This window comes from Aegilops tauschii, chromosome 7 (genome assembly GCF_002575655.3).
Source record: "Aegilops tauschii subsp. strangulata cultivar AL8/78 chromosome 7, Aet v6.0, whole genome shotgun sequence".
NCBI classification, from domain to species: domain Eukaryota; kingdom Viridiplantae; phylum Streptophyta; class Magnoliopsida; order Poales; family Poaceae; genus Aegilops; species Aegilops tauschii.
In genome coordinates, this window is record NC_053041.3 from 287,559,900 (window position 1) to 287,570,915 (window position 11,016).

Sequence of the window (11,016 nt, forward strand, 5' to 3'; positions counted from 1 at the left end):
CCGTCGTCAGCTGGTCGTGTGGCCGGCAAAGGGTTGCCCACAAAATGGTCGTCATACTATACCGCTGGTGGGCGAAAGGAGAAAAAGACCAGCTCGGAAAGCCAGTCGCGCGAGGTTCAAGAACTCAAGGCACAAGTGGCGTGGATTCCGGAGATTGTCCAAGAGCAAGTGCAACAACAACTGGGAACGACGCTCACCGCCATTGTGCCTACCTTGATTCAGGGGCTGACGACGTGGATTGCGGGCGGCCAACAGGGGCCTCCCCCGGTTCCCAGCTTCACGGCCAGCAACTCGCACAACGCGCAGACGGCGCCATTGGTGTCTCCGGCGGAGGCGGTATTCGTGTCTCCGGCGCCGGCACGGGAATTGGAGCTTAATGCACCCGGGTGTACGCCGGCCGGCACCTCGCCAGCAAGCAGCCCCTCCGTCAGTTGCACGCCTGCCGTTGGCGGTGCCTCGACATTAGCCGAGCTCGACGGCATCACGGTAACTAAGCCTCTCGGCCGATGACTTCATCTCCTTGCCTTTGACTGGGCATCCCTGACGCCCTACATGTTTTCACAGGGCGCCGCCGATGTTCCTTGCACTCTCCTGCACTTCGTGGGCGGCGAGTTGGTCGATGTCGCCAAGGGCAGAATCGTTCAACCGGGCAACCGCGTGTTCCACGGTAATCCGATGCCACCCACCTTGTATAGGGTTGAACTGGTTCGGGTGCTGCAGGCTGCGACGAGTTGTTACCTCCGATTCGACCCGCTGGGGCCGACGAAGATGATGTGATGACCCTCAGCACCTGCGTAAGCTGGTTCCTGCTTTGGCTGAAGAGCCAGATTCGTTTGGGGGCGGGGGACACCACCCCACAGACAAGACCGCCAGTCGTGCCAGCGCCATGCCATGGCAAGAACGCCGCAACGCTACCGGACATCCCTATGGCACAGGATCCGGACATGCATATGGCACAGGATCCGGACGACGACGACAACGACGACGGTACATTTTCCAACGTCGATAAGTACAATGCCGAACATGGGTATGGTGACGAGTTCTGCGGGCCTCCTTCTCAAGAACCCAACCCTAAAAAAGACAACCGCGATCTAGCTGGTACGGCGGAGAAACCCAATTGCAACAGGCGTCGTCTGGCGTTCAGTTCTCAGGAGACGCCTCCAGCTGCCGCCTTCACCGAGCCTCAGATAGCTGAGGTGCGATATATAATCAGCCCCAACACGCTCAAGAAGCAGTCTGTGAGCAGAACTCGATCCCATTACAGCAGATCAGGAAGAAGGGACGGAAACGAAAGACTAACAAGGGCGCTAGTGCGAGCCAGCCGGCACCGAGTACGATCCGTGCTCAGGACAGGCCACCTTCACCTAAGGATATCTCGAGGAGGGTTCATGTGGCGGGTAGTGCGATGCTACTGACAAATATGCTCAATGCTGCAACCGGTGCTATGCGTAGTCTGCATGACAGTGTTCTTTCTTTGGAGAAGCGGCGTCTCAGAGAGAATGATGTGGCATACCCGGTTTTTGTGGCCAAGGTGCCAGAGGGCAACGGCTTTGTGGATAGCGCCATCGGGGGTACAATTGTCCTGCGGTTTGATGACATCTTTGCTATGTTTAACCTTCATCCGCTGCACTACACCTTCGTTCGGCTGTTTTCGCTGAGTATGGAGATGCGGATCATTAGAGACAAGACCCCGGACATTGTGATAGTCGACCCCTTCTACATGCGTGCCAAGATCTTGGGCAGCGCTGGGGACCGGCAAGTCCAGAGTTCACACCTCGAAGGCGTCATTCTGGCAAACCCAGATAAGGATAACTTCCTCGTGCCTTACTTTCCCGAGTAAGTCATCCCCTAACCGCCCCGTAACATATGATTTCTTAGATTCCGATCATTCTTTTTTTTTTTCTAACATTCCGTGTTCTGTGCAGTGACACACATTGCACACTCATCCTCTTAAGCTCGAAATATTCCATGGCCACGTATTTCGACCCGGACCGTGACTCCAAGATAGACTACACAAATATCAAGAAAGTTCTTGATGATTCTCTCCCCGGCTACGCCGCATCTGGAGGCACCTTTAAGAGGCCAGCTCGTAGGTATGGCAGGCACGTGTTCACCCACAATACGATGTTCCCCTGCGTCAAGCAGCCGCCTGGCGGTCAGAAGGATGCCTACTACGCCCTCCATCACATGCGGGCGATCGTACGGGACCGTAATCACCTTCTGCTACCAAATAATCTCAAAGATTGGGCCGCAAGCTTGGCGGCAATCCAGGACGCAGACATCCGACTAGAATTCTTTCGCATCCAGTCGGACTTTGCAGAAATCATCCATCAAGATGTCCTTCATACCTCGGGGCAGTTCTACCTCAAATATCAACCGTCCAACAGTGAGATAGACACAATGCTACAAATGCAGGCTGACAACGCCCGCGACTTCATGACCATCACGACAGACGGCGGCTTCATCCACGCTCCGGTCCCATGAGTCGAGTCGAAAGTAGTGATGCTATGTGTAGTTCTGAAACATCGATTATCTCATGTTGTAATTAAACTTTAATGAACTTGTATATCTCTTTTGTTTGGACAGTCGTTCAACTTAGATGTAATCGATGCTATTTATTAGTAGGACCATGAATCGTGCTATTAATGTCTTGCTTTTCTCTTCCGATCCTTTTGTTGCATACTTATATATTGCTTATGTATTGTCTGTTGTTTGGCTAGTGCATAGAGATGCCGTCGTATGTCGTGTACAAGGGTAAGGTTCCCGGAGTCTACGACGACTGGGAGGAGTGTCGGAGACAGGTTCACCATTTCAACGGTAACAGTTACAAAGGGTACACCACAATGGCGGAGGCGGAATCTAGATACGCGCGCTATCTAGCGGGAGAGAGGAGGGAGCGTTGGAGGAACCGGATGAAGACCAGTTTCATCGCGATGATGCTCATCGTGATGACCGCAACTCTCTTCTATGTGATGGTAGTTTAGATGATTGATATCGACTTGTAATGTGAAGACAAACTCGCTACTCGCGGTCTCGAGACTTGTAATGTTCTATCTTTGTTCAGTCTTTTGAATTTGGAGACTAATATGATGAATTGTATTCGGAGACTAATCTTCTATTGTATTCGATGAATCTGCTGTTGCTGTGTGGTGCTGTCTATATTCTGTCCAATAATATATTTTGTAATCTATGCAAATATCAGAAAAGAAAAAAATCCCTAATATACATACTAATGGCGCATCACCCCAACGTGCGCCATTAGTATGCCAAAGGATACTAATGGCGCATCACCCCGCAGTGCGCCATTTGTATGGCAAAGCACATGTGTAAATATCGCCCCCTGGGAGGCACACTAATGGCGCATGTTGGTCTATACTAATGGCGCACGGGTTATTTGTCTGGCCAAAGTTTCATCCTCAGGCAACTCTCCCCGGGTCATGTAAGCCAGATAAGGCACTGTCCAGTCCGGGATGATGTGGAGAGCCGCCACCAATTGTGCCTCTGGGTCAGGGACAGCCAAGTCTTCCTCTGTAGGCAACTTAACAGAAGGGTTATGCAAGACATCCAAGAAAGTATTAGGCGGCACCGGCTTTCGCTGAGAGCCCAGCCGGCTTAAAGCATCAGCCGCCTCGTTCTTCCTGCGATCGATGTGCTCTACTTGGTAACCCTGAAAGTGCCCAGCAATGGCATCAACTTCGCGGCGATAAGTCGCCATGAGAGGATCCTTGGAGTCCCATTTTCCTGATACCTGTTGAGCCACCAAGTCTGAGTCACCGAAGCACCTTACCCGGCTCAAGCTCATCTCTTTAGCCATCCGAAGACCGTGAAGCAAGGCCTCGTACTCCGCTGCATTGTTGGTACAAGGAAACATCAATTGTAGCACATAATGGAACTTGTCACCCTTAGGGGAAGCCAATACGACTCCAGCCCCCAAGCCCTCCAACTGCCTGGACCCATCGAAGTGAATAGTCCAATATGTGTTATCCGGCTTTTGTTCGGGCACTTGTAACTCTGTCCAATCATTGATGAAATCCACCAAAGCCTGAGACTTAACAGCTGTGCGTGGCACATATTTCAGACCATGAGGTCCGAGCTCTATAGCCCACTTAGCCACTCTCCCCGTGGCCTCTCTGTTTTGAATGATATCTCCAAGGGGGGCAGAACTGACCACAGTGATGGGATGACCCTGAAAATAATGCTTAAGCTTCCGGCTTGCCATGAACACACCATAAACAAGCTTCTGCCAATGCGGATACCGCTGCTTGGACTCAATGAGTACTTCGTTGACATAATAAGCCGGCCGCTGAACCGGATGCTCCTTACCCTCTTCCTTGCGCTCCACCACCACGGCCACACTGACGGCTCGTGTGTTAGCAGCCACATACAGTAATAAGGGCTCCTTGTCAACCGGAGCAGCAAGGACTGGGGGCTCGGCCAGCAGCCTCTTCAAATCCTCAAAAGCAGTATTGGCTGCATCATTCTAGACAAAGTTATCAGTTTTCTTCATCAACTGATATAATGGCATGGCCTTCTCCCCCAAACGGCTTATAAAACGGCTTAAAGCAACGATACGACCCGCCAGGCGCTGGACGTCGTTTATACACGCCGGCTTAGCCAGGGAGGTGATGGCCTTGATCTTCTCCGGGTTAGCTTCAATGCCCCTGTTAGAAACCAAGAAACCCAAGAGCTTGCCTGCAGGCACACCAAAAACGCACTTGGCCGGGTTAAGCATCATCTTGTAAACCTGGAGATTATCAAAAGTTTCCCTTAGATCATCTATCAAGGTTTCCTCCTTCCTGGATTTAACCACAATATCGTCCACATAAGCATGAACGTTGCGCCCAATGTGGTTATGAAGACGGTTCTGCACGCATCGCTGATAAGTCGCCTGCGCAGCCTTGAGTCCAAAGGGCATAGACACATAGCAGAAGGCTCCAAAGGGAGTGATGAACACCGTTTTCTCCTGGTCCTTAACTGCCATCTTAATTTGATGATATCCAGAATAAGCGTCCAAGAAACTTAAACGCTCACAACCCGCCGTAGCATCAATGATTTGATCAATACGGGGAAGGGCAAAAGGATCAGCTGGACACGCTTTGTTCAAGTCCGTGTAGTCCACACACATCCGCCAGGTGCCGTTCTTCTTGAGCACGAGCACCGGGTTAGCTAACCACTCCGGGTGAAAGACTTCAACAATAAACCCGGCCGCCAAGAGCCGGGCCACCTCTTCTCCAATGGCCTTCCGCCTCTCTTCATTAAACCGCCGAAGGAATTGCCTGACCGGCTTAAATTTTGGATCAACATTGAGAGTGTGCTCAGCGAGTTCTCTAGGTACACCTGGCATGTCGGACGGCTTCCATGCAAAAATGTCCCTATTCTCACGGATGAACTCGATGAGCGCGCTTTCCTATTTTGGATCCAGATTGGCACTGATGCTAAACTGCTGAGATGAATCTCCTGGAACGAAATCAACGAGTTTAGTCTCATCAGCCGACTTAAATTTCATTGCCGGCTCATGCTCTGTAGTCGGCTTTTTCAGAGAGGTCATGTCTGTTGGGTCAACGTTGTCTTTGTAAAACTTTAACTCCTCTGTTGCGCAAACAGACTCTGCATAAGCTGCATCGCCTTCCTCACACTCCAAAGCTACCTTCCGGCTGTCGTGAACCATAATGGTCCCATTATGACCCGGCATCTTGAGCTGTAAATACACGTAACACGGTCGTGCCATGAACTTGGCATAAGCCGGCCGCCCAAATATGGCATGGTACGGACTTCTTATCTTGACCACCTCAAAGATCAATTTTTCTACCCTGTAGTTGTGCTCGTCTCCAAAGGCCACTTCCAACTCAATATTGCCGACTGGGTAAGCCGACTTACCAGGTACCACACCATGGAAAATAGTGTTTGACTGGCTGAGGTTCTTATCCACCAAACCCATACGGCGAAAGGTCTCATAATAGAGGATGTTGATGCTGCTGCCTCCATCCATGAGTACCTTAGTAAACTTATATCCTCCCACCTGAGGAGCCACCACCAGGGCCAAGTGACCCGGATTATCCACCCGGGGAGGATGATCCTCCCCACTCCACACTATAGGCTGCTCAGACCACCGCAAGTAGCGTGGAACCGCCGGCTCAACAGCGTTCACAACCCTCTTATGAAGTTTCTGATCTCGCTTACACAGACTGGTGGTAAACACATGATACTGCGCACCGCTAAGCTACTTTGGATTGGTCTGATAACCCCCCTGCTGCTGTTGATGACCCTGGCCAGACTGCTGATTAAAGCCCCCTTGACCACTCTGAGGATTAGAGTTTGAGCCGCTGCCCGGGCCATGAAAGCCGCCGGCGCCTGAGCCGCCGCCCGGGCCATTGTTGCCGTTAAAGGCGTTGGAATTCTTAAATGCCTTCATGATTGCACAATCCTTCCATAGATGAGTTGCTGGCTTCTCTCTAGAGCCGTGCCTTGGACAAGGCTCATTCAACAGTTGCTCCAACTTCGGGCCTAACCCGCCGCCTCGGGGAGGGGGCCTCCCCTTGCGTCTCTAGCTATTACCCTGTGAACTGGCGTTGGCCACGAACTCTAGGCTGCCATTGGCCTTGCGCTTGCCGCCTCCTTGGTTCCCCGGGTTATGCTGATGACCCTTGCCATTGTCGTTCTTCTTTCCCTTCCCTGTCCTTTCATCATCTGAAGCGGGGTCCTTGGTACCATCAGAATCGGCATACTTGACGAGAGCCGCCATCAGTGTACCCATATCATTGCAGTCACGCTTAAGCCGCCCGAGTTTCATCTTCAGGGGCACGAAGCGACAATTCTGCTCCAACATTAAGACTGCAGAGCCGGCATCCATCTTATCAGATGAATGTATTATTTCCTTAACCCGGCGAACCCAATGTGTCGTAGACTCACACTCCTGCTGTTTACAGTTAGTCAAATCCACAATTGACATAGACTGCCTACAGGCATCCTTGAAGTTTTGGATGAACCGGGCTTTCAGCTCAGCCCAAGACCCGATGGAATTCGGTGGTAGCCCCTTCAACCAAGTGCGGGCAGTCCCATCTAACATCATAGTGAAGTACTTGGCCATTGCCGCTTCACTGACCTCCAGCAGTTCCATGGCCATCTCGTAACTCTCGATCCAGGCCGCGGGTTGTAAGTCAGCTGTGTAATTAGGCACCTTCCTAGGGCCTTTGAAGTCCTTGGGTAGACGCTCATTGCGGAGAGCCGGCACCAAGCAAGGGACACCTCCAGTCCTGGTAGGGATACCCACGTCGACGGAAGCCGTCGGATAAGCCGGGGGAGTCTGGTAAGCCGTCAACTGAGGCACCTGCTCCGCTTCTTGCCGTGCTCTGTCTTGGTCTGCTGCGTAAAAGGCTCCGTTATGAGCCGGGCCATGGCCAGGGGGCGGGTCATGGCGTCGGACATTACTTGAGCCGGTCGCTGAGACCATGTGTCTGCTGTAACTCGGGCTCCGACATGGACGAGGGGTCGAGTGGATCCTGTCCCGGCTGTAAGAGTACGCCTCTTGCTGCGCCAGTGCTGTCTGAAGGAGCTCCCTGACCCGGCGGGTTTCAATAGCCGTCGGGGAGTCGCCATCAACTGGGAGGGCTGCCAGCCGCGCTGCGGCGGCGACCATGTTCTCCAGCGGGTTAGCATAATGACCCGGTGGTATTGGCACATACTGAGGCGGGGCAGGGTTCACCCGGGGAGGCCCCATCACTTGCGGCTGAATAGGGGTCCCAGACCCGGGCACTATGACCCCTGGCGGGTTACTAGATCCTGCACCTGGCGTGTTGAAGAGGTTCCGAGGGTCGTAAACCGGAGGGAGTCGAGATTGGGCTTTTTGATGCCTCCTTCTCATGACCTCATTAGACGCGTTCTGATCCATCGTGAGCCGGAAGGACTGCGCCTGAGTCAACTGAGTCTGAGCGTCAAGAACCGCCCTCTCTGCAGCCATCCTGATCCCTTCCGCTGCTAGATCCTCCTTAGCTTTCACTAGATCCAACTTTAACTGCGCCACCTCCGCATCATGCTGAGCTTGATCCGCCGGGTCGACCGCGACGGTCAACAGGGCCGTCATCTTGTCCGTGAGATCCATCAGCACCTGAGCCGGCGAGGGCACCGGGTTTCCCGCTCCAGTAGCAGGGTTCTGAACAGGCTGCGCGCCGGCCATGAAGATTCCAACCCGGCTTGGCGGCTCAAACGGGTCCGGAATACTGTCACCATCGGAACAACCCATGAGCCTGCCATCTTGAAGTTGATACAACGAGTTTGACTCATCGGTAGACGACTCGCCGTCAGAGCCGGCGGCCGTCTCATCGCCAGATCCAGAGAGCCCTCCATGGATACATCGCACAAAAGCATGCTTTAAGGCAGGCAGGGCCCGGGCGGGTCGTGCACGCTGAGCCGTCTCGATGAGATCGGCGCAGAGATCCGGCTCAGGGCCCGGCTCACCAATCTTGCCAATGAAAACATGAATTCCGCCGAAGGGGACCCGGTACCCGTACTCAATTGAGCCAGCGTCGGGGCCCCAGCTTGCATCGTCGATGTAGAGCTTGTCGCGACGACTCTTGGTCATCCGGCCCACAACGTATCCCTTGAGCCCTTCGAAGCTGCCCTTCAAGAACTCAAATCCACTGTGCGCTGGCCCCACGGTGGGTGCCAACTGTCGTGGAATTGTCACGGCAGATGTCCTCAAGCTAGGACTTAGTCGTGGAGCCATCGCCGCTAGGAAGCTTGAAGGGGTTAACGGGACAAGGAACACGAGGGGTTATACTGGTTCGGCCCCTTACGGTGAAGGTAAAAGCCTACGTCCAGTTGAGGTGGTATTGATTAGGGTTTCGATGACCAGGGAGCTTAACTGCTATGCCCGGCTCTCGATGAGATCTTTCTTGTCCCTAAACCACTGCCGGGTCGTCCCTTTATATAGAGAGGTCGACGCCCAGCGGTTCTCAGAGTCCCGGCCGGCTCATATAAGTGTCCGGCTCGGACTCTCAACTATTCTTTCCTTGCACTACAAGTTCTACCATAATGATGAGTGCAACTACGGGCCTTAAGCCATATCCGGGTCTTAAGCCCATCTTTGGCCCACCGTCTTCTTGCTCGGCGCCGGGCTTCTGGCGATCACCATTATGGGTAACCCGGCCCCTCCTGGCGGGTGACTCTAAGGTCTATATCCTCAACAAGTGGTGTGCCATTAGTACTTAGTACTAGTGGCGTGGTACTAGTGGCGCACCAGTAGTGCACCATTAGTAGGCAAAACTGGTGCGCCACTAGTAGGCATTTTCCTAGTAGTGGTTGGCACAATCTAACAAGCCTTGATGATTGATGAGCCAATCCATTCCTGAAATCACATCCAAGCCTTGCGATCTTAAGATGATAAGGTCTGCTAGGAAATCTACCTTCCGACTCCCTTACAACCTATCTTGGCTCTCATCTCTGCTCCGGGGGTTTGTACCACCATAGGGTTATCCAGGGGTGTAGGGGTCATGCCACTTTTTAATGCAAACTTTTGGGTGACAAATGAATGCGTGGCTCCAGAATCAAACAAGATAGTTGCAGGTGCTGAGTTGACAAGGAACGTACCCAGCATGACGTCCGGGTCATCCTGGGCTTCTTCTGAAGTGACATGATTCACACGACCCTTGCCATTATTGGGCGGGTTGCAGGGAGCTTGCTTCCTTGGTGGCATTCCGCGGCCTTGTCCTGGGTTCTGCGCATTGGGGCACCGGGCATCGGGCTTCTTGTTGGGGCAATACTTGGAGTAGTGTCCTGGCTGATCACATCCACAATAAGTGACTTGATTGGAGTTGTTGCTCTTGCCGACATTGTTATTGGGGTTGTTTTAAGCTGGCCTGGGGTTGGCGTACTACTGAGGCTGATAGTTGGTGCGGGGTGCAAGGGCTCTTGGCTGCTGATAGGTTGGCTTGAGCGGGGCTGGCTGCCACGGGCGAGGCTTTTGGTTGCTGGAGCTACCCTTGCTGATCATCTTACGCTTACGAGTATCATCCAGAGCTCGTCGCTTGTCCTCAAGCATGAGTGCCTTGTTCACCAAATCGGGAAAGGTTGGGCAGTCACGCACAACAAGCGAGTACTGCAGAGTCTGGTTAAGGCCTTCCATGAAGCGCTCTCTTTTGGCAACATCAGTGCTGATATCTTCAGGAGCATACCTTGACAGAACACTGAACTTCTGCATGTACTCCTTCACAGTGCCACTTCCTTGCTTCAGGGCTCGGAATTCATGCTTCTTGATGGCCATGATTCCGGAAGGAATGTGGGCCTTGCGGAATTCTGCCTTGAAGTCATTCCAAGTGATGTTTTGCCCAGCATGCATGACCTTGAATCCATCCCACCAAGCTCTGGCAGTTCCCCCAAGACAGTGAGCATCATATGCCACCATCTCACGGTCCTCAGTGCAGCCGACTAGTTCCAACATATCATCAATGGTGCGGACCCAGTCGTCTGCATCACGAGGTTCAGCAGTCTCGATGAAGGTGGGTGGTTCATGCTTCCTGAACTCCGCCAACATGGAACGTCCATTGCCATTCCCCGCCGGCTGACAGTTGACAGGCTGAGCAGTCATCTGGAGGGCTGTAGTGTTGGCTTGGCATTCCTCTAGGAAGGCTTGGAGAAGCTGAGCCATGTCCATGTTTGGAGGTGGTGGCAGTGGTGGAGCTTGTCCTTGGGTTTGGTCCTGACTGGCTCCTGCTCCGGCAGAACCTCCGGCTTCTTGCTTCTGGGTAGAGATACCAGTACGTGTTACATCAGGCATCCTGTTGGAGCGGTCAAGGTCTCATGATTGGGAAAGATGAGGGAAAGCAATATAGATGGGATGCCTAGTAAGGGGGTCGGTATGACACTAATTGTTTTCATGCAAAGGCCAAAAGGCCAAACACATTAAAATCCAAAAGGGTGATGAAGTTGTTTAGAAGTTCCCGAAGGAAAGTACGACATCGAATAAACACATCAAAAGCAAACACAACACTACATGGTTTCATATGAACCATTACAAGGACT

At 52.7% G+C, this 11,016-nt stretch overlaps 1 protein-coding gene across 1 annotated transcript; it reads right to left on the reverse strand.

The window, feature by feature from the left end:
• Positions 1-9,868: 9,868 nt before the first annotated feature.
• Positions 9,869-10,648, reverse strand: LOC141027099 (uncharacterized). Its single transcript, XM_073504028.1, has one exon. It carries the CDS (start codon positions 10,646-10,648, stop codon positions 9,869-9,871), a length of 780 nt encoding a protein of 259 aa, XP_073360129.1.
• Between the last annotated feature and the right edge of the window lie 368 nt (positions 10,649-11,016).